General features: G+C 50.3%; 7 protein-coding genes and 1 non-coding gene across 8 annotated transcripts; 1 reads left to right on the forward strand and 7 right to left on the reverse strand.

The window, feature by feature from the left end:
• Positions 1-536: 536 nt before the first annotated feature.
• Positions 537-2,939, reverse strand: BCR38DRAFT_353508 (uncharacterized protein; the record flags this gene model as incomplete). Its single annotated transcript, XM_040856792.1, has 4 exons — positions 537-721; positions 784-1,768; positions 1,827-2,072; positions 2,133-2,939. The coding sequence occupies 4 exons, from the start codon at positions 2,937-2,939 to the stop codon at positions 537-539; spliced, it is 2,223 nt and encodes a 740-aa protein (XP_040711243.1).
• A 594-nt stretch (positions 2,940-3,533) lies between these two features.
• BCR38DRAFT_353414 (peptidase C13 family-domain-containing protein) lies at positions 3,534-4,782 on the reverse strand (the record flags this gene model as incomplete). Its single annotated transcript, XM_040856782.1, has 2 exons — positions 3,534-4,185; positions 4,241-4,782. The coding sequence occupies 2 exons, from the start codon at positions 4,780-4,782 to the stop codon at positions 3,534-3,536; spliced, it is 1,194 nt and encodes a 397-aa protein (XP_040711244.1).
• Positions 4,783-5,821: 1,039 nt separating this feature from the next.
• BCR38DRAFT_353354 (uncharacterized protein) lies at positions 5,822-8,021 on the forward strand (the record flags this gene model as incomplete). Its single annotated transcript, XM_040856774.1, has 2 exons — positions 5,822-5,856; positions 5,909-8,021. The coding sequence occupies 2 exons, from the start codon at positions 5,822-5,824 to the stop codon at positions 8,019-8,021; spliced, it is 2,148 nt and encodes a 715-aa protein (XP_040711245.1).
• Positions 8,022-8,585: 564 nt separating this feature from the next.
• Positions 8,586-8,680, reverse strand: BCR38DRAFT_t330. The gene has a single exon. It is a non-coding gene; the product is annotated as a tRNA-Asp (tRNA).
• Positions 8,681-12,794: 4,114 nt separating this feature from the next.
• On the reverse strand, positions 12,795-13,935 carry BCR38DRAFT_353434 (mitochondrial carrier domain-containing protein; the record flags this gene model as incomplete). The annotated part of the gene is made up of 2 exons (XM_040856786.1): positions 12,795-13,468; positions 13,560-13,935. The coding sequence occupies 2 exons, from the start codon at positions 13,933-13,935 to the stop codon at positions 12,795-12,797; spliced, it is 1,050 nt and encodes a 349-aa protein (XP_040711246.1).
• Positions 13,936-15,232: 1,297 nt separating this feature from the next.
• BCR38DRAFT_400725 (uncharacterized protein) lies at positions 15,233-15,691 on the reverse strand (the record flags this gene model as incomplete). Its single annotated transcript, XM_040857746.1, has 2 exons — positions 15,587-15,691; positions 15,233-15,523 (listed from the first exon to the last, which is right to left on the reverse strand). The coding sequence occupies exons 1-2, from the start codon at positions 15,677-15,679 to the stop codon at positions 15,233-15,235; spliced, it is 384 nt and encodes a 127-aa protein (XP_040711247.1). The 5' UTR covers positions 15,680-15,691.
• Positions 15,692-17,734: 2,043 nt separating this feature from the next.
• Positions 17,735-19,877, reverse strand: BCR38DRAFT_501096 (major facilitator superfamily transporter; the record flags this gene model as incomplete). The annotated part of the gene is made up of 5 exons (XM_040864829.1): positions 17,735-18,195; positions 18,253-19,133; positions 19,194-19,257; positions 19,310-19,505; positions 19,569-19,877. 5 exons carry the CDS (start codon positions 19,875-19,877, stop codon positions 17,861-17,863), a joined length of 1,785 nt encoding a protein of 594 aa, XP_040711248.1. The 3' UTR covers positions 17,735-17,860.
• A 3,623-nt stretch (positions 19,878-23,500) lies between these two features.
• On the reverse strand, positions 23,501-25,728 carry BCR38DRAFT_461007 (uncharacterized protein; the record flags this gene model as incomplete). Its single annotated transcript, XM_040862479.1, has 7 exons — positions 23,501-23,821; positions 23,880-24,502; positions 24,553-24,630; positions 24,691-25,184; positions 25,250-25,302; positions 25,360-25,407; positions 25,558-25,728. The coding sequence occupies 7 exons, from the start codon at positions 25,726-25,728 to the stop codon at positions 23,501-23,503; spliced, it is 1,788 nt and encodes a 595-aa protein (XP_040711249.1).
• Positions 25,729-27,629: the final 1,901 nt, after the last annotated feature.

The following is a 27,629-nucleotide window of genomic DNA, read 5'->3' on the forward strand; positions in this document are numbered from 1 at the left end:
CTGATAGGGATGGGGTTACACCTAGGCATAGCTACGTGTTCGCCTCGAAGATCAAGCTGATCTGTCAACTTAGCGTCCAGCCTGGAAGTCGCTGGCACCAACATCTCAAGTTCTCTATCCTTTAGGCTAAATACAGTCACAATCATACAAGTGTGTGTGGATGCGGGCATCTGGAATTCGAGCCAGGGCACGAAAACACATATAGGTAGAAGAATAAGTCCTCTAGACTCTGCCTCGTCTAGGCCATGGGACTATGGGCATCAGGACCCCCTCTTGTGCAGCCCATTGCCGGCACTGTCCAATTTGGGCCGTCACGAGTTTTAACGTCAGCCTTGCCCAGTAGTTCACACCTAACTGTAATGACGGAGTAACACATGTTTCTCCAAAACCCGTCGCTTCTCTAGGACTAGTACATTTATTTTCCTTGTACACCTTCTATCATTTCGCAGCCTCTAAGATGTACTTGTCACTCGTAGCTCTGGAACCATCGGGTGTGCGGACAATTCCCTGTACTACTACATCGAAATGACAACAGTTCAGTTGAAGAACTTGCCTCCACACCCACCACACAACTCGCTCGAGATCTCCTTCTTTATAAAAGAAATCAAGTCACTCGCCACACTCTGCAAATACTCAGGCTTCAGACATTTACGTCCGCACACACCACAGGTAGTGGAAGTACCAGGTTCTGTGATCGGAATCCCCGTAGCTGCGCAGTTTTCTGACACAAAAGGTTAGTCCACTATAACCTCTCGACACCAGTGAAGAAAATATAGCACTTACGAAAAACATGGCCCTTAGGACATCGTGACGAGTTCCCCTGCGCCTTCAGCGCACTCCTGCAAAAGACGCACACCTTCGTCGAGGCAATATCCTCAAACTTCCCCCTCACCACCTGCCCACCTGCATGACTGCCCGCCTCAGGGCTACTAGCACCTGGCACGGGAGCCCCGCCGCCATACATCCATTCCCACAACCTAGCCTCGGTACTGAGCTTCTTCACGGCAGCCAGATTCGCGTCGATGGGTGCTAAGTTCTGCCCAAACAGCACGCGACACCGCAAGCCCCCGAAAGTGGTGCGTTCGGGTTTGATGGCGCTTGAAATCGTGATGAAAACCGCCGTTACGCCTCCTCCTGGACTGGCTGTCATGCCCCAGACTCGAACACGAGTCGTGTGGATCTTCTCGACGTCGTCGTAGTTATTTGCATTATTCATCTGTTCCAGGAACGCGCTCTTATCATATTCCTCGCCAGAGTCGTAATCGAAATCGTCGTCCGAGTCCACAAATATTCCGCCGTCGCCAATTCCGTCCGCGGCGTCGTCCATGTCGTCGGCTCCGTCGTCAGAACCAGTGCCATCTGGCTTCGCGGAACGGTGGGCCAAGGGGATAGGGAGTTTGGTTTCCGTAAGTCTTGAGATTTCGGTTGCCCATCGGGGTTTCGGATTGGGTGTCTTAATATTAGATGGAACGGGAAGGTTGGTTTGATACCAATTGGTGTTGTTGGGTGTAGCGGAAAGACGTGTGAGAGAAAAGTAGGGGCTTAGCGTCGATTGTGCCAGATTTGGCGGGTGGATGATCAGGCCGGTAATAGGGTTGGATGCCCCGTCGATTTCATCTTGGGGAGGATATGTGGTGTCACATTCATCGGTTTCATGTCGGATCGTGTCCTTGTCCGGAGCTTTGTCAAGGGCGACCTGGAATGATTGCACCTTCGCGGGAGTTGCGATTATCCCTCGGCACATCTTGGACCCCCCAATGGTCCATACCTAGATAAAGGTTAACTGATGAAGGCAGACATATGGTGGAAGCGACAAGACAACGTACCAGGTCTTCGAAGGTAACAAAGGCATCCGGAGCGAGGAACAGACATATTCCATTAGAATCTGTCTGAACCTCAACCCTGGGAGTCTCCATATGCTTCCACTTGCCCGCAATAGTAATCTGTCGGAACCCGACGTAGTTCTTGGTTACGTAGGAGAGCATACATATCCGGTTGAACCCCTTATGAAGCCATGGGCTCCAACGTAAGGAGAATGAAGAACCACATGGCGTGTAGTCGGGATCCGATGGCTACAACCTGTCAGCTAGAATTCCTCCCTGACGTGGGAGTAATAGTAAGAATTTACTTACATGTCCTTTGCCATGGGGCCCATCTCCCATGAATCTCCCAACTTCTTCCACCCGCCATTTGCCTGGATCGCCTTCCCTCCCGACAGCGCTGTGCTCTGATTGAACAGCAACAATTGTGATCTCGCCCTCGTCATTCACGTAAGCGAGTAGAGCTCCGTGCCCGTCGATCTCTCTAGACCAGGCAAAGGACGTGATATACTCCCTCGAAAATTGAGACCGCTGCCCCTCTGCTCTTGGTAACAACAAATTGCCACCAACACCCCATGCAACGACCCAAGACTTGATCCCCCTGACGTTTCGTCCCTTCAACTTGGTCGTCTCAATGCCGTCGGTGATACCTTCGCAGTAGATATTTAGGGCACCGCTGCCAGTGAGGACTCCAAGGACGGACCTCTGCATGCGACCCAGTCCGTTTGGTGACCACTCCAGGGCAACAACATGGTTCAAAGAGCTTCCAATATTCGCCACAACGGTGACACCCGCACCATGAGCAGGAGGAAAATCCGGGAAATCCTGACCGACCGCGTCGAAGAGAGGTTGGTTCAGTTCCGGCGGCCGTAGTTCAATGGTAGGGAAGCGCAACGTGATCTCGTGGTACTGCCGTTGCGTCTCAAAGTCGGCACGGAAGCTGCCATATGCTGTCGTCCCACTGGAGGGAAACTCGGGAAGATAAAGATAGATGCAATCATCGGCCCCAATGGCCAGCTCGGCGTCAGGTGACCAGACTATATTGTGAGTGGTCAGGGGAACGGCGCTGAGGCCGAATGACTCGAGTGGAAGGATGTGACTATGATCTTCAGGTGCCATGGCTTGCCTTCAGAAAACGGGCGAGGAAAGCTCTGCAGCGCATAAGAAAAGACCGACTCCGTGAGCGTCAATTCCATCGAGATGGGAAGCTGTTCGGACTGCTGTTATGTCGAGAAGTCATTGCGCGAAAACGAAATGCTGGTTGTCTAAGCCCACGCTGAACTTGCCCTCGTAGAACGACAAGGCCTTGGGAATCTAAGAATCTGCCAGAGAGTATACAATCACGACAGGTTCAGATTGGTATCAATCCAACCTGCGGTCTCCCAGTGTGCAACACCTAAAGAACCCTGTAGTAGAGCCCCGCCTCTCAAGGGCCTTTACGAACTATCAAGGGTATGGCGCGCTGGAGCAATTTGCAAGTGGGGGTGGTTGATACTGGTACAGTGCCGTTGTCATTGCAGACTGTTTGTTAGCACGGTCCTAATGATATGCGGGAGCAGACCCTGATCTATCCATTCTGCACCCAGACTGGAGCAAGCGTTACCCTCTTCGAAGTCATTACACGGTCTGGTTTTTTTGTTGCTGTGGAGGGACGTTGGTTCTTTTTACACATGTGGGAAGATGGCAACGGCATATGCGTCTTTGAAAGTAAAACTATGATGGACTCGTCTTTTTCGGAGTTTCCAAATACGACCCCAATGCCCACAAAGCCGAGCATCCAGCTAAAGCCGTTGCACCTACGAGCTTCTTGGTCCACCAGTTGTCGTTATTTAGGGGTTTTGTCGACTGAACCTTCCTCTGCTGCTTTGTCTCAGCACTCTGTGGTTTGCTGGCATTCCTAGCCGCGGCTTCTTCCTCATCTGCGATTTCTCTCAGCTGCGCAATGGTCTTGCTCAGAGCCAGCATCTCCTCATCAACCGTGGTGTTCTTAGCACCGTCAACCTCGACATTCTGAATGTTGCCAAAGAAGTCCGTCAGCAGCCGGCCGCGCGCTGTCTCGGCGCCACCACGGAACAGGTCATATCGCACGCCGGCGTGCGAGTGGATCTTCTCGTAATTGTAGCTGTCGAAGAGATCGCCGACCGTCTTCTTACTGCTCAGGTCTCGTACCTCTGTCTCTAAAAATTCCAAATTGTAGTACGTGTAGCGGTCGATGACGGCAACGCCAACGTCGTTGTCGGCGTGGTGCGAGTATGAAGATTGGTCGAGCTCCGATGAGCCCGTCGCGATGATGTTGGGGGAGTAGAGCTTGCTGTACATCGTGTTCGCTTGACACGTGTCGATCATGAAGAGGATTTCGTGATATCTGTCGCATTGCCTGTTAGCCGTTGATGGCAGCACGTCGCGGTGGTTGAACGTACCTTCGCTTCTCCCACATCTGCTCGAATGCATCGGCCAAATCGAATGCACCGATTTCCTCAGCGTCTTGAAATTTGAGGAACTCGTTTCCCCCATGGCCCGTCATGTACACAAAAATATTGCTCCGGTCGTCCGTCAACAATCTCTTGCTCCTGGGCATCTCTTCCCCAACGCGATCCGTCAACAGCCGAATAAAGTTCTCCACCGTCACCTCGTACCCTCGGTAATCCACCTCGATGTTGTCTCCGTACAAGTCGACCGCTCGATCGGCATTACTGTACACGGTGCCAGGGAAGGCATTTCGCGGGTTGCAAGCCATATCGTCGGGGAGCATGAGGATGATCTGGGAGTCCGGAATGCCCAGTCGCTTGACTGTCCGGTACATAGAGAGGACATTGGCGAGGTGCCGGTAGTTGAACCAGAATCGCGATGTGCCCACGAGGACTGCCCAGTTGCTCGTGTGTTCTGCGGACACGAGAGGGGCCGGCGCGAGAAGTGTCGACGCAAGCAGAACTGGCAGCTGCAATATGTTTGAGAGCTTCATGGTCGGCAACTGATGTAACTCCTTCACAGCTGCGTGGTGATGTTGTTGGCTGATTGAAGGCAGTAAGGCGATGCGGCCCTGGAGACGAAGGCCCAGGGGCGACCTGATTTGTCACGTCCGATTGATGCTACTGTTCTCTCCAAACACGGTGTCTCTCGGTGTGACGCCACATGCCCAGCTCACCGAGAGTCGATCAGATCCTTGAAAGTGGGTGCGAGGACGACAGGGACCAGGATTAATATACCCTACATATATCTCCCCAGGACATCAGATTAGGAAAGGTCGCAGTAAGGCGGGAAGGAACCCTGGGTTTGATGAGCTGCAGTGTTACAGCCACGTCTCCCGCAAAATGGGGAAAAAAGTATCGACCAAACAACTAATACAGCGCTGCGAGCTTTGATGGCGCTGTTCCATTAAGAGGCAGCCTTCACAGTCAAAGATTTCAAAAAAGCACCGTCAACAACCACACTGTCACTTCACAATTACCGCGATGGCGTTCCCCACTCTCTTCTCCATTCTGTGCTTCCCCATCTAATCACCCATTTAATCACATGTCCAATCAGCAAAACGGTCCTCTAGGCGCGCCAACAGCTCTCCGCCAGTCTAGACCGTTTCCGACTACGGTGAAAAGAACCGTCATGTTCGCGTTCTAACTGCCCCGCCTTGTCCGGTCCGTATCGGCCATTTGGTCCTGTTTGCGATGCTTTTGTAAGCGAATTCATCGCTGTAATCGTTGACGATCACAACTGCTTTTTCTCCACTGGAACCTAATTCGCGCTTCTTAGCGGGCAAAGTTCCGGACTGCCTGAGTTTTCCGTCATGAAATAACCAAGGTTTTTGCCTTGCGTTTGAAACAGACGAAGCCGCCCGGGTCTAGAGTTCAACGTCGCCTTCTTACGTAGTAGTCCCTTGTTTCCCATCAGCATGATCTTGGATCTTCCTTGATCACCCAAAGGTTGTGTGTGCAACCAGTATCTATATCGGCTTTTGAATGCACAGCAGGCTGCTATTCAACGCCGACGAGGACCGGACAGACGCCATGGGACGCCCCCCGGCGTATATCTTCGTCGTTAGGTTGGTTCCTTGCAGTAAGCTGTGTGCATAATTTTTTGCTAATTTGAAATAGGCATGGCAACCGCCTTGACGCCGCCGACAAACAGTGGCATATTTCCTCTCCCACCCCGTACGATCCGCCGCTTACCTACGGAGGATGGCTGCAGTCCAAAATTCTCGGCGCACGAATAGCATCAATACTGCGAGAGCGGGAGGTCCAAGGCGAGGCTGACGAGGAAGCGGAAGGGCCGGATAAGAACGCCACGAAGCCGAGCAAGGCGCGCCGCTATCGAGTCATCATCCACAGCTCACCGTTTCTTCGGTGTCACCAGACTTCTGTAGCCATCAGTGCCGGTTTAGCCTCGAATCCGTCCTTACAGTCACCGTCGCTCGCGAGCGCATCGCAACAATTTGGACGGATCGTCGGCCATGCCTCGTCCTTTTCGAACGTGGCTCCGAGCCAAACGCGACCGGCCATCTCGATCGACGTCGATTCCGCACAGTCCTGGCAGCAGCCTCTAAACCTCGAGAAGGCGATCCTACGTCTAGACCCATTCTTGGGCGAATGGCTGTCTCCTGATTATTTCGAACACATCACCCCACCGCCGAGATCGAGCTTAATGATGGTGACTGCGAAGGCCGAGCTGCTGCGCAAGGAAAACTACAATGCCTATCCACATTTCCATACCCGGCCCGCGCCACCTGCTCCAAGTCATCTCTGGAATTCGCCACGGCTTAGTAGCCCCCTGAACAAAGTCGAATCAGCGGAACCAGTTTCACCTTTAGAGAGTCTACCCAGCTTAGGAGAAATCTTACGAGACGGTAATGGGAAGACAAATGGTTCGCCAGATTGGAAGAGAGGTCACGGGGCATCCTTCTCCGATCCAGCCGTGGCTCTTGGATATACAGCGCCCATCCCGTCGTATGCGATCTCGACTACTGAGCCTATTCCCCAAGGATATGTCGCTCACGCTCGGGACGCGTGCGTAGAGGTCGATTATCAATGGGACTCGACGCGAGAGGAGCTTGCCTGGGGAGATGGTGGTTCGCTCCCTGAGGAGTGGGCTGGTATGCATCAGCGCTTCAGAAAGGGCTTGAAACGTCTGGTGGACTGGTATGCGACTTCCGATCAGCCAGGAGAGATGGTCACCACGACGCCTACTTCTCCTCACTTCAGTTTTCGCAGTCATTGCAAGGCAGAGAGCTGCGCTATCGAAGACGACGAGGATATCGAGACTGAGAACGTGGTCATTCTAGTATCCCACGGCGCCGGCTGCAACGCACTTGTCGGCGGCATCACGAACCAGCCAGTTCTCGCCGATGTTCCTATGTCCTCACTTACCGTGGCACGGAGGAGACCTGAGTTTGATGACGCCGTCGATGTGGTCGACAACAACACGATGTCATCTCTCGATGATGCATTCACCCGGAGAAATTTGTTGTTGTCGGATCTTTATGAGTTGAAGTTGTTTGCGAACACAGATCATCTGCATCCTTCAGCCGGCACGACTCCCCGTATCAGCAGGTCGGCTAGTATCAGCGGCGTTAGTGGTGCACACGGCAGACTTACCAACTCCCTTGCCTCGGCATTGCGAGAGATCAACTTGGGTCCCCAATACGGTCAGTCCTCGTCAATCAATCGCAGCCACTCCGTCAATGCCTCACTTGGAAGTATGCGAAGGTCATCGCATGCACCGGCCTTGAGCACCCGATCGCCTTTAGCTACTGCTAAAGACAAAGGGGGCATCACAGTCGGCGGCGGAGTTACGAGCTTTGCTTATGGCACCCGATCGCACCGAGCCGGTAGTGTCGGCCTCTGGCAACCGCAACTGGAGCCTGAAGATGAAAAGGCGGAGGACGAACTGCCAACAATCCTGAACTTGAGCCACGAGCAGGAAGTCAAGAAAGCACCACAGCCTACACCTGTGTTAGTGTCGGAACAGCAGAACAACTATCCGCCAGTCTTGTCGTCGGATACGAAGGTGAAGGATAGTTCGGCGATACCAACTTGGGAGCATGAAGAAATACATGAAGAGAAGAACAAATTCGATGAGAGCTCTCGTCCCGCGATGCGGGCTGGAGTCGGGACGAGTGGGCTCTGGGGCAGTCCGAGACCCCCCGGTGATGCAGAGCGGCTGCGCGACTTCACGGCACAGAAGAGGCGGTGGACAGTCAACGAACGTTGAAATGCCCCGTTTCCATGTTTCGTTGGCCCGTTCCGCCTGGACTCCTAGGCACCTGTGTCATTGTCGACTGCTTCGTTGCACGTCGAGGTTGGCACTGGGACAAGAACGACCCACTCAGTATTTTCAAAACCACATATGACGAATTAATTCTACAACCACTCAACTCTCTATTATACGCCGATAGGGAAGATCCCTAGTCGGGGAATTGTAACAAATACGCATGGTATCAGATAATATTTTATGAGATGATGCCGTTTCGGGATTGCTTTCTACAACCGCAAGGTACCTGGAGGAGTTCTGCATACAGCGTGGTCATTTAGCGGTGGAATCGGAAGCAAAAGATTGGATGAACCGCCTAGTTAGTAATTAATGCATGTTCTCCAGTAGCAAGCCAAGTCGCACATGTCTGAATGCAATATATGATCTTGTCCCTCACAACTCCTTGAAATTGTCATGCCTGGAGAAGGCAGAATTGAGCCGCCCCACAATTTTAACACGGAGATCGGTCGGTCTACGCAAGGAGGGAAAAAAGTATGGTGAAAGAAGGGCGAGCCAAAAATGGAGCTCTCGATCCGGGAATTGAACCCGGGTCCCGGGCGTAATTGCGCATCACGGATGTGAATGACAAGCCCGTATACTGACCACTATACTAATCGAGAATGGCATTTGTCAGATTGTGACAAGCGTTTAACTCTGGTTGGTTGCAAATACTGTTAAACTTGGGCGTTTATGTAAAGTTGTAAAATCTTTCTGTGGGGCTAGTTCATCTTACAGTGAGCTTAGCTGGAAATGGTATGGCTTAGTCCCACTTGCATCTGCACTATAGTAAGTCGTTGCTGTCTGGTGCGAAGACATCGCTTCCTTTGATCGCTGTTTCCAGAATTTGAAGGATAGTCTCCAACTTATAGACTAACAAGTTACTGCTGATGGTAGTGGTTTCGAATGGCTTGCAGAATATATTCCTGTTATGTTCTCTCCGTATCAGGGCGTCCTTCACCCCAAAGCCATGCGATCGCCTATTTGCTAGAGAATGTCATTATCGGGACAATCTCCAGCATCAGGTGAGGATGAAAAAACGCCAGGCTCAAGTTTCGACTGTGGATAGCTCACATCCGGTATGAGACGATCGGGCATTTTCCTTCAGTGGAACTCCAAACTGTGAGGATACGGCTACTTTTGGCAACCCTGCCTCAACATGGAAGATTTGAAGCACCATGCAGAGCTGACGGCCATGGGTCTTCTTATTGATTCTACTATGAAGGAACAGCAAAGCAATTATGTATTCGCGCCTCTGGAGCATACATAGCTAACTAGGCCTGATGGGCGTCATGCTTGTTTCGTATTTCCAGTGCTTGGCCACAAGATGATCAACCGTGTCGCGGAGGATCCCGTCCCAGTAGAAAAAGAGACTGGTATTTCCTTCCAACTCACTCAAGGCATGAACTTCCTGCCCGACAAAGGGATATGTCAACAGCAGGAAGTCAACATACCAAATTTTCACTCAAGTGATCAAGTAACAATACTGAATTCGGTTTTGCTAAGTTTTCACTCGGAGAATATCCTCCATCAGTACCACAGTGTCAGTGAAAGGAGCGAAGAAGAGCAGCTCTATCTTCTCGGTCCACCGTAAGCCTCGAGGCAACCTCACTAAGTCAACCTGATTGGCCAGGGTTGGCGTTGATGAACAACCACAACCCACCAATTTGGGAACTTGGTTGGTGTTGCTGATGTTGGTTGGATTATGGTGGCCATAGCGGTAGGGGCCCTACTTTTAGTAACTGACACATAACAGAGGCTCCGGTCTGCAGGACCCCCTGTAGGACACTGAAGGTTGAAAATCTGCTAGTACTCAGTATATTGAAGTTTTACTGTCATCTCGGCCATCTTCTGGCGCTTGAATCGCTCCCTTCGCATTATGGCGCACCAAAACCCCATAGCGTCAACTTCAGTGGCATCGCCATCTCGCCAGGCCTCTGCTAATACTATGCTGGTGCCCCAGGAGGCCAAAGAGCACCTATTGAAGTACTTTCGCGGCTAGTCCTTCTCTGAAAGCGCTATTAGATACCGTATAGAACGTTTAGTGAAGAAAGCGCCGCTCGAATCGATTAAGAGCCACTTCTCACTTAACCTGCTAGTCTAGATCCACGTGAGCAATCCATCGCATATGGCTTCATCGCATCGTTCGATCGTATGGGGTTCCTGTAGCTTCTTGCCCAGCGAGTTATCGACGGCAATAGGCCGTTTATCGACGTATATGTCAGAGAACAGAATGCCATAGGCACCGGTGGGTGTCAGGACACTGAACGCAAGACACCGGTGGGGCGCCGGAGGGGTGTTTCGGACAAAAGACTCCCGAGTCATGATTACAATTTATGTGAAGCTTTGGGATGACGAGAGTCAAGATCCTCGGCATCGCCGACCCTGCTGTTATGCCGGGTCCAAGCGGCGGCCTAGCTATCTATATAAGGACCATCTCGAAGTAGGATAGGGAAGGAGTAGAGATCAATGCATCATCGTGGGCACCCCTACCTGAGACCGCCAGTGACCACCCGGTGCTACGTAGGAGGGACGCCCGTTACTCCCCATCACTCTGTACTATTGCCTTCGGCCTAGCCGTACCCTGACAGTATAGGACGCCACTTTGCTTGATATGTCCTATTACCTTTCGCCATCGGTCCGGATCCAAGGTGGTCATCTCTCGGCATGGAACATAGGCTAGAGGATCGTTACAGAGTACACTAAGCACTGTGAGATGGTGAAGTTGTCGCTGTCACATAGCTCTGTGGTCATCCACCAAGCATTTAACGGCTAGACATCTCACAACAATCTCCCTAATTATGGAATCGCCGCTTTCTTTCGATCTAAGCTCATCGGCCGAAGAAGGTGGTTATCGGACTACCAGAGGTTAAGACGCGGCATACCGGCCGGGAAATTGGGGCTCGGGGACTTCAACTCATCGAATCTACGGAATCCGGTACAAGATTGGCTGCTTCACACTGGACGACGCGGAAAACAACGATAGAGCGGTCGAATAGCTTGGCCAATAGATCAAATTCGATGGAATCCCCCAGCGAGGTTGACAACAGCCTCATTTCTTGACAGTTATAACAACCATACAGTCATCAACCCAACCCAATCCACGGTGGGTGGTCAGTTGGTCAACCCAGCGGCTATTTGGCTTACTAATTCGATCACTAATTCAACGGAATGGTGAGGTTGGTGAGGTTGCCTCGATGCTTGGTCCCCAGATTTTCTTGATGGTGTATACACCTTTTCCTGTGTTCCGCCTGGGACATTGCCACCCAGCTTCGTCAGCTTGGTCAGCCAAAAAGCAGGTCCTAGAGCTTTCAGAGGCAAAACGGAGATTTGGGGAGAGAATACGGCTTATTCAGATTACCTCAGATACTGCCTGCGTGATCAGAAAAATTCCCGCCATAGGTTACCAATGAAAAGCCAATACTATTATTATTAAATACGCCGTAGGCTCGAAGCCCCCGGTACCTCGACTAGTACTCCCGTATGTCAAACCGTGCCCTAAAGGCTGGACTAAATACATACGCTGCGTCGTCGGTTCGCCCTATTGGCGACTGCGTTGCGTTCACTACCATACTACGTTGGTTCTCAACCTACCAACAAAGTCCCCCCTGAGAAGATCGATGCTATCTGGGCCTTGAAGCTGTCCGACCCGTCCCTAGCAGCCACCTTACAATAGTCCCACTAACTACTGGTTCTCCTGTTGCCGTTGCGAGGTCTCTGTGAGAGTATAGTGCGCCAATACTATTCAAAAGAGAAAGTCACCCAGAGGGATAGGGACTCGGAGGAGGGGTTAGGGTTGGTTTAAATTGCTGCTCCTAAAATCGAGCCTCCCAGTCTCCTAAAATCAAGGCTACCCCCTTCCTTCGAGTCCCCATCCCTCTGGGTGGGTTAAAATTGCTGTGCTACTCACACCCAGCCTCTAGGGTTTGGTTTAAATTGCTGCTCTTAAAATCGAGCCTCTCAGCCTCCTAAAATCAAGGCTACCCCCTTCCTTCGAGTCCCCATCCCTCTGGGTGGGTTAAAATTGCTCTGCTACTCACACCCAGCCTACCTAGCCTCCTAATTGCTGTGCTACTCACATCCAGCCTCCCCAGCCTCCTAATTGCTGTGCTACTCACATCTAGCCTCCCCAGCCTCCTAAAATCAAGGCTCCCCCCTCCGAGTCCCTATCCCTGAGTAAGATTGAACTTGATTATGGTAGTCATGGGGTTAAATCCCCTAGTCGCATCAGAGTATATGTGTTAAACATCTGTAGACATATCTCCCAATCGTAAGTACCGTGATCCCTGAGAATGGGGCGAATGGTTCCCAGTAATTGCCTTGACTAGTTTCCCTGTCGTCATCTCAAGTTTGGGAAGCAGCTTTTCTGGTAGTTGTCAGGGTGCAGTCTGGTTTGATGAACGAATCTGATTCAGGCCAATTATATACACTAGCCATATTGCTACTTCAATCAAGATGGCGTAGACTGCTAGTACGAAAATTCCACCATTGTAGCTATCTCGAACTTCAAGTTATAGTATGTGTTGCTCTAATTTACGTCAAGTAGTCCGGTATTCTGATACTATACATGGCCGATGGATAGCACGAATGAAGGTGGGTTACAAGATGTACCTGCGCGCCCAAGTTCGACTCTTCGAATGTTGAACCCTAAGCTCAAGTCAAACTAGACTTGTTTACGCCGCCTCCTCAGGTCTATGTAAAGATCTTGCCACCAGTTCTACCAAGCTCCACACCCGTTCAACCACCAAATGCCCTATTCATGGCCTGATGTGCCAACTCCACCCCCAAGAACGTAGCCGCATTCGCGGGCACCGCCCTCGCCAACGCCGGCCCAAAGCCAGGGAAGAACGCCTTCATTCCTCCCCGGCCATAAATCTCCCTCACAATCCCACCAATACTCACATTCCCTTCCGCCGTCTGCAGCCGCGACTTGACCGTATCGACGGGAAACACGGGGATCCACATAGCCACACCCGCAGCACCACCAGCGCATGTCACGGCCAACAGACTCAAATCGCCGCTTGGCTTGCCCGTCACAGGGTCTTTGGGCGTCAGGCGACGCTTGATGTACTCGTATGCCGCAAAGTATGCTGCGCTTCCCGGTCCATCTCTTGCTAGAGTCGCAGTAGACCCCCTAAAGACGGAGCGGATGCCGCCCTCCTTATATAATTGTTTCACCACGTCCACACCGCCCTTGTATTTGGGTTCCTCACCCGGCTTCATCCGTTGGCCCTGGACTTGCAGGATGACTTTTACGCGCTCGAAGGGGGCCGTGATGGCGGTCATGGGAACCGCGGAGAAGAAGCCCGCGGCGGAGACTTGGGCGATGGATAGGGAGCCCGTGGGCGAGGGCGCGGAAACGGACGTGACAAGTTGTTTGCCGAGATCGTAGCCCCAGAAGGAGACAGCGACTGTGCCACATTACACATATCAGCACCCAACTCCCACGGAATCTCTGCTGGGGGCGGAAAGAGTAAAGGAGAGTAGAAAACGTAGACATACACATGGGCGTAACCCCCACCAACGGCGCGCTCACGCCAGCATACAAACCCTTCCGAAGGCCATCTCTGGCAATGCTCTTTTTAACAACATCGATGGCACTGCTGTAGACACCCTTATCGGCCGTCTGCAGCCGCACTTTGACGAGATCGAAGGGGTGGCCCACGACGACGGCACAGACGCCTCCGAAGCCGCCGGCGGCCAGCGACCGCAGTTGCGAGAGCCCGCTGCTGGCGGCGACCTTGGCCTCGGCTTTTATCTCCGCCTTGAGCTCGTCTTTGGACTCCGGGATGTGGGGGAGCTTGTCGGCTACTGGCGCTGGTAAGGACGAGTGTAGCGCGTTGTTGATTTTGGACGGGGTGGAGGGTTCGGACGCCATTGTGTCGTCGCTGCGGTCTGGGCAGTTGGATATGGGAGGGTACCGAAAGAAAGGGCGGTGAGAGAGGTTCGCGATACCTCACGGTGGTCGCAGTGAGCTGAAGTCAGAAGACACCAGATCTCCGTCACTGGCTTGTGAAGATGACCCGCAATGAAGAGACTCGGTGACGGCTCGATATCGCCTTCAAGGGGCTGCGCCGATCTTAAGAATGCCCCCAGCTGAATATCTCGGGATCTCCGGTCACAGTTGGGTCTCTGCGTGCTGTGTCCCAAATGTGGAAGTCCGTCGGATGGATTTTAGGATAGTTAACTCGCAACAATGCGATGCGACGACCTAAGCTAGTAGGTGTTTGTAACCAGGCGCGCCTTGGTAACGACGTCAGTGCCTCGGCTCCTGGCCTTATCGATAGGCCCGTCCAAAGTTTTGTATCGATGTGGCGCTTCTGAGTCAAAGACGAAGCTGGTTTCTTTGGTTCGTGCGAGTGCAGAGATATCCTAGCAGTCGAGAGAAATGGTGTCTTGATGCAATACAGTTCAGTTGCGATGCGCGAGTAAAATATCCTACCGACATGGAAGATCACCCTCTATTCTGCCTCGGCCGCTCGGCTCAATGGAGGGGCGTCCACGGCGCCCGCGTGTTCACTCCAAATCTGCGCCATGTTACCAAGGGTGTGAACAAGCGCAACTTCCCCTGCACTAGTAGCCTGTGTCACAATGCAATGGAAACTCAATGAGAATTACTAGCGGAATCCGGCCGTGTCGCCAACATTGTGACGTTGTTTCCCGAGGTCTAGTTCATGTCGCCCTACTTGCATGTAAGCCACCCCTTCGTCTATAGCCCTGTGCCAACTCCATGTTGCTACACTATAGCCTTTCGTTGGGCGTACAGGTTGCTCTGTAGGCTCTACAGGACAGCGAGTGAAGTTAAATTACCAGAACTTGGCAATTTACTTGGCCCAGGACAATGTCATGATAAGCCTCTAACCTTCGGTGCATCATTGTCTATATCCATATCTGAAATCCGCCACTATGGCTTGACTAAATAAATACTACTACAAAAAGTCGACATTGAAATTTGCTAATTAGCTTTCACATTAATTCTTCGTATTTGGAAACCATTGATTTCACCGCTAGGCGTATGTGGCGTTAGGAGGTTTGTTTTGGGCTGCTTCTTAAGCCCCCTGGACCTTCGACAAGCCTATTCGGAATATTCATGGAGATGGAACGGCGAGCCGGTTCGAAAATACAACCCGTCGCATGAACTAGCGTATGCCACACACAACACCCAGACATATTGTTTACTCCATATACTTGCCATGCTGGCTCCGAAACGCCAGCTGCCAAAACCCATTTTCGTACGTGAAGACACTGCGCGTTCCCGTATCATCGAACTGAACAACGTATATCAAGCCCCTGAACCTCGGCTTCCCAGACGGCGAAGTGAAGTAGTCGTCGACGAGGACTTGGCTGATGATTTTGCACTTGTTCTGGCTCGTGATGATCATTCTGTGCTTCCCGTAGCGTTTATGTACGATGGTGGTGTTGACGTCAAGCATGTAGATCAGTTTGCACTTAACATGTGTCCCTGTCTGTATTATAGAACGTTAGTGTACGCTGGTTGAGAGAATAAAACAATGGGAGAGGTGACGTACACGTGCGCAAAAGTACTTTTGTCTTGTCGAGGGTATGGGGGGCTGTGGATGAACAACTCGATTCTTGTCTTCAAACTTCTTGTAGAACTCCATGTAACTTCTGTCCATCACCGATGTCTGCACCCATGCAGGAGGTTTATTATCGAGAAAGTGATTGAAGGAGAATGGCAACGTTAGAAGTCGTGAATGACATGCTTTTATCTGCACCGTCGAGCTGGGTTGTTCGATTATATGCGGAGGTTGGTTTGAGTGGCCCAGCTGGGCCCTGGTAGTGCCAGATCTGAATGGTCTCGATCCATACGTAGCACATGCTTCTTCGACCGATTCGGAAGGTTATCGATTCAACGGCCTTTTTGGGCTTTGCTCAGCTCTTTGTATGTAGTCAACGCAAACTTGAAACACTGCAAGACACATTGTTCCTAACCTATCTCAGCGATAATACGCTCTTCCTCAGTCGCTTCATGAATATAAGCTAGACTATTCCCACGTCCCTGTTCGAAAATGTAAATGTAGTCAGCCCGCCTTATGGTGAGCACTTAGCAGAATGTTTCTTCAAAGATGTTTACAGCTAATTAGAATTGACTAGCACTTTCCTACACTTGTAGATGCATGAAATCGAACATTTCGGATGCAAGTTGCTTGTGTAGAGAGACACGAAACTGCCGTTCGCTTTACCAGCAGCTGTGTGAAAGACCCATGACAGGTGTTTGCCTGCCAGGCGGATTGGAACTATCAAATGCGACACTGCCGAATATCTTGAGTAGGGAATGAAATATCCGAGCTTTGCGTCAGTTCAAGATGTACTGACAAAGGTAGGAATATGCTTCGTTATGAGTCGCCAACTGCGTGCAAACAGGCGCCCCAAGTTGGAGCTTGAAATAATACCTAAGAACGAGTGACTCCAGCCGGGGCTGAGGCACGCATGATGGCACACCACTTTGATGCCGCTCGTATTATCCACAGATAACTCAAACGTCGAGGCAGTGGGGTCTCCCGGGTCGGTATAGTCAAAAGGATCCTGTTGTTGTCTTGATGATGACTAGTATCGACTAAGCGGCTTGTAATCTGATGGAACATGGGAGGTTCTTGCTCTGCCGTTATCGTATTTTGGACCGGTCTTCCACTTTGGATTATCCCAGAAATGGTTATTCACTCATATAATTGAGAAAAAACCTTGACCATCATCTAGTCGGAGACATGGAAAATGGAGGGCGTAAACATATTTACCACCGGAATCTGCTGGGGCCCTTGCTGGCCTAACCCCAGATTCCTTCCATGCGCCACCAAGCCTATATTACCGTGAGACATATCGTCTGCCCATGATAAATTCATAAAGTACCAGCTCTAAATTGCTTGTTTCAATGTCTCGCCGCCTATTCGCACTGGGACCAAAGCTAGGCTTGTCTATCGCCATGAAGTCCCATTAGTTGAGCACTATCTGTACATGCTGTCGTTTGGACACAGTACTCGGTCCTGCGATTTTATCCCTTCCTGATTGCCACTTTTGTCACCGAAAAATTCTCGACGGTTGTCCATCAGTCTCGATCTGGCCGCCTTTCCAACCGCGCTCTCTTTCCAATGGCCCATTTGCATCGAGTGTTTCAAGCAGTCAATGGAAACTTGAAGAACTCGGTCTTCACCAACCATCAGCGCCAAAACAACAAGTGATTCTTACTAGGCAAGGAAGAACTTGAATGGATCAGCGATAAATACACCACTTTGAATGCGAATCCAGAATCCCACTAGCAGACGTGGAATGTTGACCCTCAAAAATGATTTATTCGATTCGTTCTTCGCTTTCAGCACTTTGACAGCAGGTTCTGCAAAACTAATAACGAGGCTGAGTCTATTGTGGCCGATGGGGAAGAGCGCTTTCGTGGACATGAACAACTACACCTATACCAATTAAATCCGTGCAGGTTCAGGGTCGAGAATCCTCCAGACAGGGTGTATCATTTTTGTTCTACCGATTCTGGCGCATAACTCTCAGGCATGGAAGTTCATCATCTTGGTTCGAAGTTCTCCCAGTACATCAAAAATAAGAGTGAACATTCCATCAATTGAATTCGATTTAACTATTTCAGGGCTCGTCTGCTTGTTAATCATTTTAACGCCGCTCATGAGAGGTTTCCGAACAGCACAAAGCGCGTATCATACAAATCAAAAATTCCGAATCTTCAGCGCTTGGTGAGAATCTTCCTGTTTTGATAGCGTCGATGATAGCATCGATATAATAAATATGTCTTGTTGTTGATGCCGTAGTACCACCGACGATTAATTGAGATCCTCACCACTGTCGCAACATTCTCTATCCGCAGCCGCCTCGCCATCACTCACTCGTTGCCATCTGGTTAGCAGGCTCAAGAGTGTTGCACATGCCGACCCTACTGTGGCGAGAAGAAACACTGTCTTCAATCCCGCCGTATATGCACCGACGACCCCTGACACTTGATCGGAAGTGAAAACTTGGCGAATCTGGGTGGCGCCTGTCGTAATGACCTGTCCTGGGGGAAGGCCGGGAGCAGACCAAGCCACGGTTTTGATGATCGTGTTGACAAAAGCCGATTGCGAGGCAATGATAAAGAGAGAGCCACCGCCTGTTTGGAACACTGTACAGGAATTGTTAGCCAACCCTCGTCGCAAAAGTCTGAAGTGAAGGAACATACTAAGCACGATGCTGTTAACGACAGCCAGGTCTTCGGGCTTGGTCGCAGCTGTCGATATAACAGTCGGCATCTGGAAAGCCAACCCTGCGCCAGTGCCAGCCAGGACTTGGTATCCAATCCAAGCCCCGGCACTGCTGGTTTCATCCAACGTGGTCATCAAACCACATCCAACAGTTGTGATAGCGGTACCAAGTAGTAGGGTTTGGAGCGCAAAGCCCGTCTTGGCTACGAAACCCCCGCTGAGAATTGTAGTCACCGTGAGCGACAAAATCAGTGGTAATGTCCTCAACCCCGACTCAACGGCACCAACACCTGAAACCGACTGAAAATACATGGGTAGGTAGTATACAAGTGAGTAAAACACCCCCGAAAAGAAAAAAGTCACCAGAGATTGGATAAAAATATCGCGCTGCGATATCAATCGGGGAACAACCATCGCCTGTTCGCCTTGCGCCCACTCCAGCGCTCCAAAAATTAGCAACAACACTCCACAGGTGATCAGCAGCCCAATGACCGTCGATGAGTCCCAGCTCATAGACAATCCGGCCCACTCCATGACCAATTGGAAGAGCGTCACGGACGCCATCAGCACCATTGCCCCTACCAAGTCCAAACCCAGTACGATCTCCTTCCACCCGGCGGGAAGCGGCGCCGCGGTCCCGGGGATCTCGACGAAGCAGATAACAGTCATGACGAGTCCGCCCAGGGGCAGGTTGATCCAGAAGACCCAACGCCATGAGACATTCTCAGCGAAGGCGCCCCCAATGAGGGGACCCACTACGCTGGCTAAGCCGTAGGTGGCGCCGATGAGGCCGGTGTATTTAGCTCGTTCGCGGGGAGGAGCAGCGAGGCCGATCATAGTAAAGACGCCGGTTCCTATGCTAATTTGAGTGGGGTCAGGATCGTGGGTGTATGGGGTCGCACACGGATGAGTGACTTACCATGCGCCGCCTACTCCGGATAGAGCGCGGCCGGCGATGAGGGTTTGCGGGTTGGGTGCCACAGCTAGGACTCACCCTCAGTGGCTGACTCGTTGATGATGATGCAAATGGCTTACCGCAGATGAGACACCCGACTAAAAATATGGACACTCCAAACAAGAACGTCGGCTTGAGCTGGAAGTACCGAAGCGACTTACCCCATACGCCCTTGAAAACTGCTACGCATGAGAAGAAGGCTGAGCCATACCACGAGACAAGCTCTAAACCCTGGAACTCATCCGTGATTTTGGGGATGGCAGCCGCTACCACTGTCTGTATACAAAGTAATGTTATGCTCCTTGTCTTGCGCTTTTCGGAAGTTGGGGGACAACTCACCATTTCCAACGCCAACATGAAAATAGCCAACACAAGCGCTGAAATGAGAGCGGCGAGCGCTATTCCGCTGGGATATCCATCCACGGGCACATCGTGAAGATGATCGTGCTCCTTGGCCTCCTTTAAAGTCTTCCCAGACGAAGGGGTGGTCATCCCTGTACCACCCAACATCAAGGAAGGTCGTGATATTGACCCGCGCAGCCAACTCTTGTCGTCGGATTCAAGCTCCTGCAGCCACGATACAACTGTACCGTGGGGCCGGCGAAGTGACAGGATGTCAGTATTTGATTCGTAGGCTGTGTACAACATGGCGAGATAACGAATGTGGTGTTCTTGGAGGATAGTTGTAGTAGAATTGGCGCTTCAGGTCGAGGAACGTCACTAGATAGACCTAACTGAGAAATTTTCCATCCTGCGACCTTGTACAAGTAGATCTACGGTGGTCCGGCCATGGCAAACCCGGCTGCCGGAGGCGGACCATCGGCACTGACTGGGTTCGACGTAAGATCCAAGCATTTCGGAGTAAGGAAAATTGGTATAGTTCTGTTACCATATATCGAAAGAACTAAAAGGTTAAATCCTTCATATTGGTAAGCTCAAGCAAAAAGATGTTGTATTTTATTTTGACTTTCCTTTTGGGTTCTGTGTGCTCGATCGGGTTCCAGCTCCTTCAATATCTAGAAGAAAGCTTATTTGGACAGCAACACTAACGACAAAATCCTCTTCCGACGGCTACTAGGGGCCTTTTGTATATTATCAGTTCCTCCTTGACTAGATATGATGCCTCCTCCCGGGTTTAAAATGATAATGTCGGTATTCAAAAGTTGCTTTTTCTGTTTGATTGGGGTGAGTTGTCATTTGTTGCCACTCTTACCCCTGGTTCTAAGGGTGTGGTTCGCTAGTCACTTCATGCAATTCATCATTATAGACGCGTCTCCTCGTTGCGCGTCATTTGATCCCAACATAAATAAAATTCATCCGCTGCTGTCGTGATAACCAAATTTTGTGAGGATTGTTTGAGTTCGGCGAACATCAGCTTAAGGAAGCCGTTCCTTCCGGTCTCTAGCGCCAGACAGGAGGCCGGAACCTGCCGATGGAAAAGCCCTCCGCAGAACGTGCTTGTAGATGACAGTGTGTGTCGTAGAATATAGAAATACCATCGACCCGTTTGTGAGGTCCCTTCCATGATTTGCGGCCTCGCCACTGATAATCAGTCCATGCTTCTGTAACCGCCGGGAACACAAAACCTCACATGCCCAGAGTATTAGTTGAGTATGGATTAACGTGAATCGGTTGGCGGAAGCGGATGAGGCGGGAAATGAGGAAGACATACAATCAACTCCCGCAAAATGTCGTCATCCAGGCCACCGTCCAATGTGAACTCGGCCACTCTTCTTCCTGGCATATTCTTCCGTTGGAATTTAAGTATGTTCTGTCCATTTTTTTCAGTTCCTCGGGCTCAGATACTTGTCCTAGCGGGTTTAGAACGCACCTATTGAACACTAACATGTTTCAAAACACCCATGCCACTCGTCTACCCCATGCGCACAGCCCTCACAATATTGTGTTACCCAATGGCGGGGCCAGATTGCGGTTAGATACTCTATACGTAACAGGCACCCGTAGGACTTACGCCGCTTCGACATTAGTCACAACTACAAACTCGGCCCGTAGTGTCTCACCCAACTGATCCTGTTTCAATCGACGTAAGCAAGACCGATAGGTCGGGACTTTAAGAGAGCCGATCCAAAATCCCGAAGTAGTCATTGTATTCGACTCGGTCACTAATACCGGCAAACGCGATGCTTTGATCTGCAGAGCGAGTCCCAGCAAATCCAAAATCGAAGTCTAATACAAAAATAAGATGCTATCGCTTTGTTATAATCATTTTGCCTGACTAAGCTGGAAGCCTCCCCTTTGGTACCCGTGGGTTCGGTCTAAATTATTAACAACTGCAGTGATCTTCGTGATAGATCGCCCGGATAAAAGCATGGCTCAAAGTTGCATGCGGATCTTCTAACAGAGAGCCCAGTGCCATTATGATAGCACTACTTACAGTAATATCATAAGATATTGGCGAGCCTTTTGATCCAGTGATCTGTCTGCCATAAGCGGGACAAAGCTCATCTTCTCATAAAAGTCCTAGAGTGTCTTCATTGTCTTGATTGCAGAAGTCACAATCGGTTTTTTTGTATGTTGGCGGCAGACTCTCAGGTACGTAAGCAACCGAAACACTAAGCTAGTAAGCTTGAACGTTTCGTGATTGCACGAACGTCGGAGTCTTAAGATCATAGTGAATGAGTGGTGTATTTCTTCACTTTAGCTCCAGTGCTGCCGTATGACAATCATTCCTGTAACTGGAGATCAATATGTGCTTCTTTATTGTCGGCATTAGGATGCGCAGTAGTTGGTTGCCGCGGTGAAGGCATAAAACACCCAGTAATGCCCTCAGAAATGCCCTCGGATTCTTTTTTCTGTCAACAGTTACTTGACCGAGTCATTTGATTATATACTTCTCAAAAATTGACATTCGTGAAACTAACTCAAAATTTAACGAGCAGAATATTGAGATCATGTCATTGAGTCGATTATGGATGGAGGTGCCTGTGAGACACTCTCTCCTTTCAGCATCAAGGCTATGAGCTACCTGAAACTGACTAGACGTGTGTTTAAGGATCTAGCGCGCTAGCTAAGTACCAGTATTTGTAGGCGGGGGTTCAGTCTGCGTTACGAGAGGCTTTGGGCATACATGAAAACTCCTACGCTGAATATCCAGGGCCTTTGTCGAATAGAGAAGCCAGCACGTTGCTGGTCACGAAATCGGAAAATTCAATTTTGAACGCATACACATAGAGGCTACCACCAATGTTGCCCTGGTCTGGGCATACGATTCCAAACCAAAATTGTGTCCAAAAGATAATTATTGCGAAGATATTGGCATTGCCCGGGGAACTTAGAATGGCGGATAACATCGACAGAGTCTTACCCAAGTCTATAACATCAGCAATTATCCCGCCTCGACGCCTCGGGCATAGGATGTGGCTTCTTCCCTTATCAAGACGTATGTATTGGTGTGGAGGACAGGATAGCTAAGTTGGCCGAGGTGAAGTTGAACTAATAGCAGGTGCCGGTGCGACCACCAACACCTCTTATGATGCGGATCAGTCAGTCAGTTTTATTATTTAATCGTGGACGTCCCTTGCAGGATATGAAGGTCATTGCTGCTTTCCCGTGGCTCCCTAGTATATCAGCAAGCGTTCGTAAATTCAGGTGTCATCTATGCCTCTTAAGTTGATATATCCGAATCGTATAGACTCATCACAGGTAGCGCTTCCTTTCGTGATGGAACTTGTATTCAATCACTGATTGCCGTTATGGTCAAAAGCCATCAATATGCGGAGAACACCGTTACACTTTGCTGCATTCTTTAGCAACCATGATGTCGCATTTTCCATCGTTTAAAAGCTTAAGAACCATGGACAGATCAACGCAGTGGCCGGTAAATGTCCAGAAGCTTGGGAAGCATAATTGATATTGAATCTGGAAAATGGCACGGGATGTGTACACCTCTTGGCGATGCGTTATTCTAGATAAACCCACAGAGCAGAAGAAGATACCATTACATCAACGTGCCAAGAACCGTTATGGGACTTGAGGCGGTCGATTCGTGAAGGGCTGAACGTGACAATAGCAGGACAGATAGTAACGCTTTGGACACTGCGAACCAGTACGATTACGACTTTGAATATTGCTATGAGGACTCAAATGAGATCACGGATTGAGGGAAGGGTGTATTTTTTACGATTATCCAGACTGTTGAAGGAAAGATCATAGTATTTGTTCCCACTCAAAGGCATTTCATGGTTTCTATATCTGCAATAAATTCCGATCGATAGTCGGCCGACTTCCGCTCTATCTTTGAGTAAAGATGCCTAGTGCTTCTCGACCTCCATGTACATGGCTTTCACCCGCGTGCCTGATGTATACACAGGCGGATGAGGTAGATGTGACAGCAATAACACGGCGAAATAGCTCAGAGTAATCGTGGGTAACATCCACGGACTACCTATGAAACCTGCGGGTCTATCCGCATTGGTTGCTAAGGTGGTCACCAGCGCCAGACCGACCGAAATGACTATGCAAATGGCCGTGCGGATGATGTTAAAGGGTGACCATCCCTTCCGCTTAGAGATGATGTGCATAACCGTAAGGAACAGTAGAACAATGCCGGCGCAGGCAAAGGCGTAGATAAACTACAAAGACAATGTTACTTAGTGGCTGCAAAAAGGAGGGTGGCTTTTCTGCACTTACAACGAGCCGGAACCTTGATGTGATGGCTTGTGTAGTCTCTTCTGGGCTATACAACCCCGTCTCTCCGCCCGAACTATCTTCCTGGTCCTTTTCAGGCGCCTCGATGTCAAACGCATTGTAAATGCAGTCCACCATGTGTTTGAATAGCTCTTCCAGGCCCCTTTTCCAGCGCATGGCCATCGGGCCGTCTTCGGATTCGGATTCGTCCACGATCCAGAACGAGTCAGGGATTTCTCCAATATTGGTCAGGGTCTCTTTAACATGAGTATACGTTTCGAGCACCTCTTCCGGCTGATACTTCCTCAGGAACGGATACATTATGTCCCCGAGTGCCTTGGACACGTCGATGGACTTTGGTTTGGCCTGGACTAAGCTGTGTCGTGCATTTCGAATCTTGGATGTAGCTGCGGCGACGGACTCGAGTACTCGGGCCCAGATGATGAACTGGTTGGCACCCTCGAGGAAAAGGACTAGAGCGATGTGGAATGGGAGGTGGAGACTTGCCCACCAAACTTGATGTCGGACTGACATTGACTCTTCCTTGTGCATCCAGTCGAAGTAGAGCTGGAAGATGAAATATGTCAGCGCTGTAGAAGATGCGACCGAACCTATAAGTGACGAACCTGCGAGTATCAGCTGGGTTCAACGCGTGTAGGGTGCAGGACATAATTACTCCACATTGACGAGGATGCCTGTTTCACGTAGGTATCCTTCACCAACAACATGACGTTCTTGGCCAGAATAATTACTCCTATACCATATGTTAGCCAATACTGAGGCCCATACTTCTCCACAATAAGATCATACGTACCTTCGCCCAGGATAATCAGTGTAAGCAAATTCAATCTTTCTCCCAAATGACTCCCCACAAACGTCAACACGTCCGTCAACTGCGAACACCCCAAATGCACAGCCATCTCCACAACACCGACAACATACCACACGACAAAAACCCTCGAGTTCCTCCCTTCCTCATAGCGAAACATGGTCCCAAGATAAACCATCGCCGCCGCAAAATGCAAAGCCGCCGTAACCAGCAAGGGCTTTCCCCCATCGACGTACTTCCGCACCTGGAACGCGACAATACCGTACTGCAGCGCTAGGATAAGCCGCGAGACCATAAGAAACAGCGAGAGTGCCTGAAAAACAGCTTTGATCTGCGCTTCGGGATTGAAGGAGGTGCCGATCTCCGCAAAGCCTACCATGACGCCTAGGTGGATTGCTTTGCAGCAGCGCTCGAGGACACTGTCTGCTGTGAAGCGGACGTCATAGATGGTGGTCATGAGCCAGGTTGTCCAGAGGAGCCTGATTAGGCCGTGTCAGGAGTTTGACGACAACGGATTTGTCGCGTGGAGGGGGGAAGGACGCACACTATGTAACCAACGAACGAAACTAGTTTGATTTTTCCTGTTATGTCGTGCACCTGGGGAGCTTAGTTTGGGGTCTGGTTGCGGATTTGAAAGGGGGCGAGAAAACTTACACTGGCGAAGACATTCAAATTGGCTACGAACCACAAGTCGTAGAACAGCTAGTTACACGGTCAGAACCCGCCTGCTTGGTGGGATGCAACTCTGCGCCACTACGGCACTTTACCTCGAAATGCGTGGCGGCTTCGTTCTTCTCTAAGTCAGCATATATGCTGTCGCCTGGAATCGATAATCTTGATTGCGTAGCTCACCTTTGCGAATTGAGGAGTATCTCGTGGCGTCCTCCTATGAAGAAGTCCCTCAGCATCATCACCTTGCTGTTCCCCAGCAGATTCTTTTAATTTGCCATGCTTGACAACCCGGCTTCCCACAAGCCGCAACCGCTCGCCGGCATAGTCTAAATCGCTGTGACAGGGTGACATTCCGGCTTGGCGTGCTTATCTGATCCTGCGAACGAGTAAACCATAGAATGGAAGGACACCATCAGGGAGCCAAGAAATGGGTACTATCAGATTTATATGGATATCTGGCAAAGGAACCCTGATGAGATACGAACAGGCGGTGTTGTCCCAGTGTAAGCTTCACTAGTACTATAAGCACCATCCGCGACGGACTTTCTTGGCCGGTACTAGGCTGTGCACGGCCGAGGTTTGAGGAAATTACCCCTTGACTCTCCCACGTATGAATCGTTCCAAGATCCAACGCCCCAACTCAATCTGTGTTTGATTCGGCGTCTGGAGCCAAGCGAACTGTCGTTGGGGCTCAATCGCAGCAAGGGCGAGCCGGAGGCAAATTTTCAGTGGCCTAATGCGCGGATGGCGTCGAACGTCTCTAATTTTACCATCGCGTGGGATTTCACACAAGCGGATAGATTCAATAGCGGTATTAGTTTTGTTGCTTTTGCGTAAACAACCGGAGGCCTGAGAAGGTCAAGTTTATGTCGAAGAATTACTACCAAACGAATCAATTTTCAGAAAGCTTTTCAATAACACTTTAGATCCGCTCAAGCAATCCCAGTGTGAATATGAGGTCTACGTTCCAACGTCAAGTTCGCCACCTGATCCCAACTATAACCCTAGTGTATTTAAGTCTTTTCACACCAGGAACCCGACTCTTTAATAAGAGACTACACAGCGCCCTCCAGCGTCGAATCACCAGCACACATGATGGCCTGTTGCAGTCATCGAAACAATGGACAATAGGCTTCTTGTCAAAATTATCTGCTCTCGTCCACGAACTGATCCTCACCATACACTTCTGGTTTCTCCCCAAGCATGTCAGTGTAGTAGCTCTCATAAAAGTTTTCCTGGCATTCAATGATACAAGATCGACATAACAGATAATGGTGTAGGTGAAATATAAACACTACTGATTTTGGCTGACGTTTGTGAGAATACGGGGACTTGGATAATTGGGTTTCTCTATTTTATAGGGCAATCCAGGTGGCCCTGCTTTCAGACATCACTCTGCTCGTGTCGCTTCTGCCATCTCTCCTATTTGATAAGTCAATTAGCCAAGCGCGATCTGGTAACTTGGATCCACGACCCCGTTCTTTCTCCCAAGAACATCGAGGTCCGTGGCACTTCCCCCCAACAGCTCTCATTTATTCGTTTCTTTCACAAAAGGCACTGGGCTGGCATCGTAAGTAGGCAAGTCGCGTCACAGATGCCGAGCCAGCTCCCAACAACGTCGACATTGCTGCCAGTCGTACTGTATGGCTACATTACTGTACATTGCTGTTGTCGACACTGAATCCTGCTGCGTTGTCGTCTCGGCGATGGTACAATGGATACTCACTGTGATGTCATTAAAAGCCACCACCGTTATGGGCAACCTCGATACGTTTCGTTTAATGGGCACAGCCACTCGACACCACAGATCACTCCACCTCACGAGCCAGGTGGCCTAGACGGATCGCGCGTCCCTATGGAGGGAACAAAAGGACTAATAACGACGCAAAGCCTACAAACTGCAAAATGCAGATGAGGATGAGGCTCGCGAGCAGCTCTGGGAGGCTGGGCAGTGCAGTACCTGAAATCGGTGAAGGGATTTGGAAAGCCAGTGATAACTACCAGCTCCCATTTAGAATAAGAGCCCTGACCGATCCTGTGAGTGACGAGGAGTAGATTATTTGAGGTTAATGTCGAACCTGTTGATCTTGGCCTCGTATACCAAAATTATTGGGCTCGGTTCCTAGAACCCATTTCAGTATTACAGGGCAACTGACAATGATCGAAGACATTAAGTGGTCTACGAAGATCAAGAACAATAATCGCCAATGTCTTCGATGTTGCATGTTCGTATCTAAAACGGTATATACAAG

The sequence above is a fragment of the Pseudomassariella vexata genome (assembly GCF_002105095.1).
Source record: "Pseudomassariella vexata strain CBS 129021 chromosome Unknown BCR38scaffold_17, whole genome shotgun sequence".
Lineage (NCBI taxonomy): Eukaryota > Fungi > Ascomycota > Sordariomycetes > Amphisphaeriales > Pseudomassariaceae > Pseudomassariella > Pseudomassariella vexata.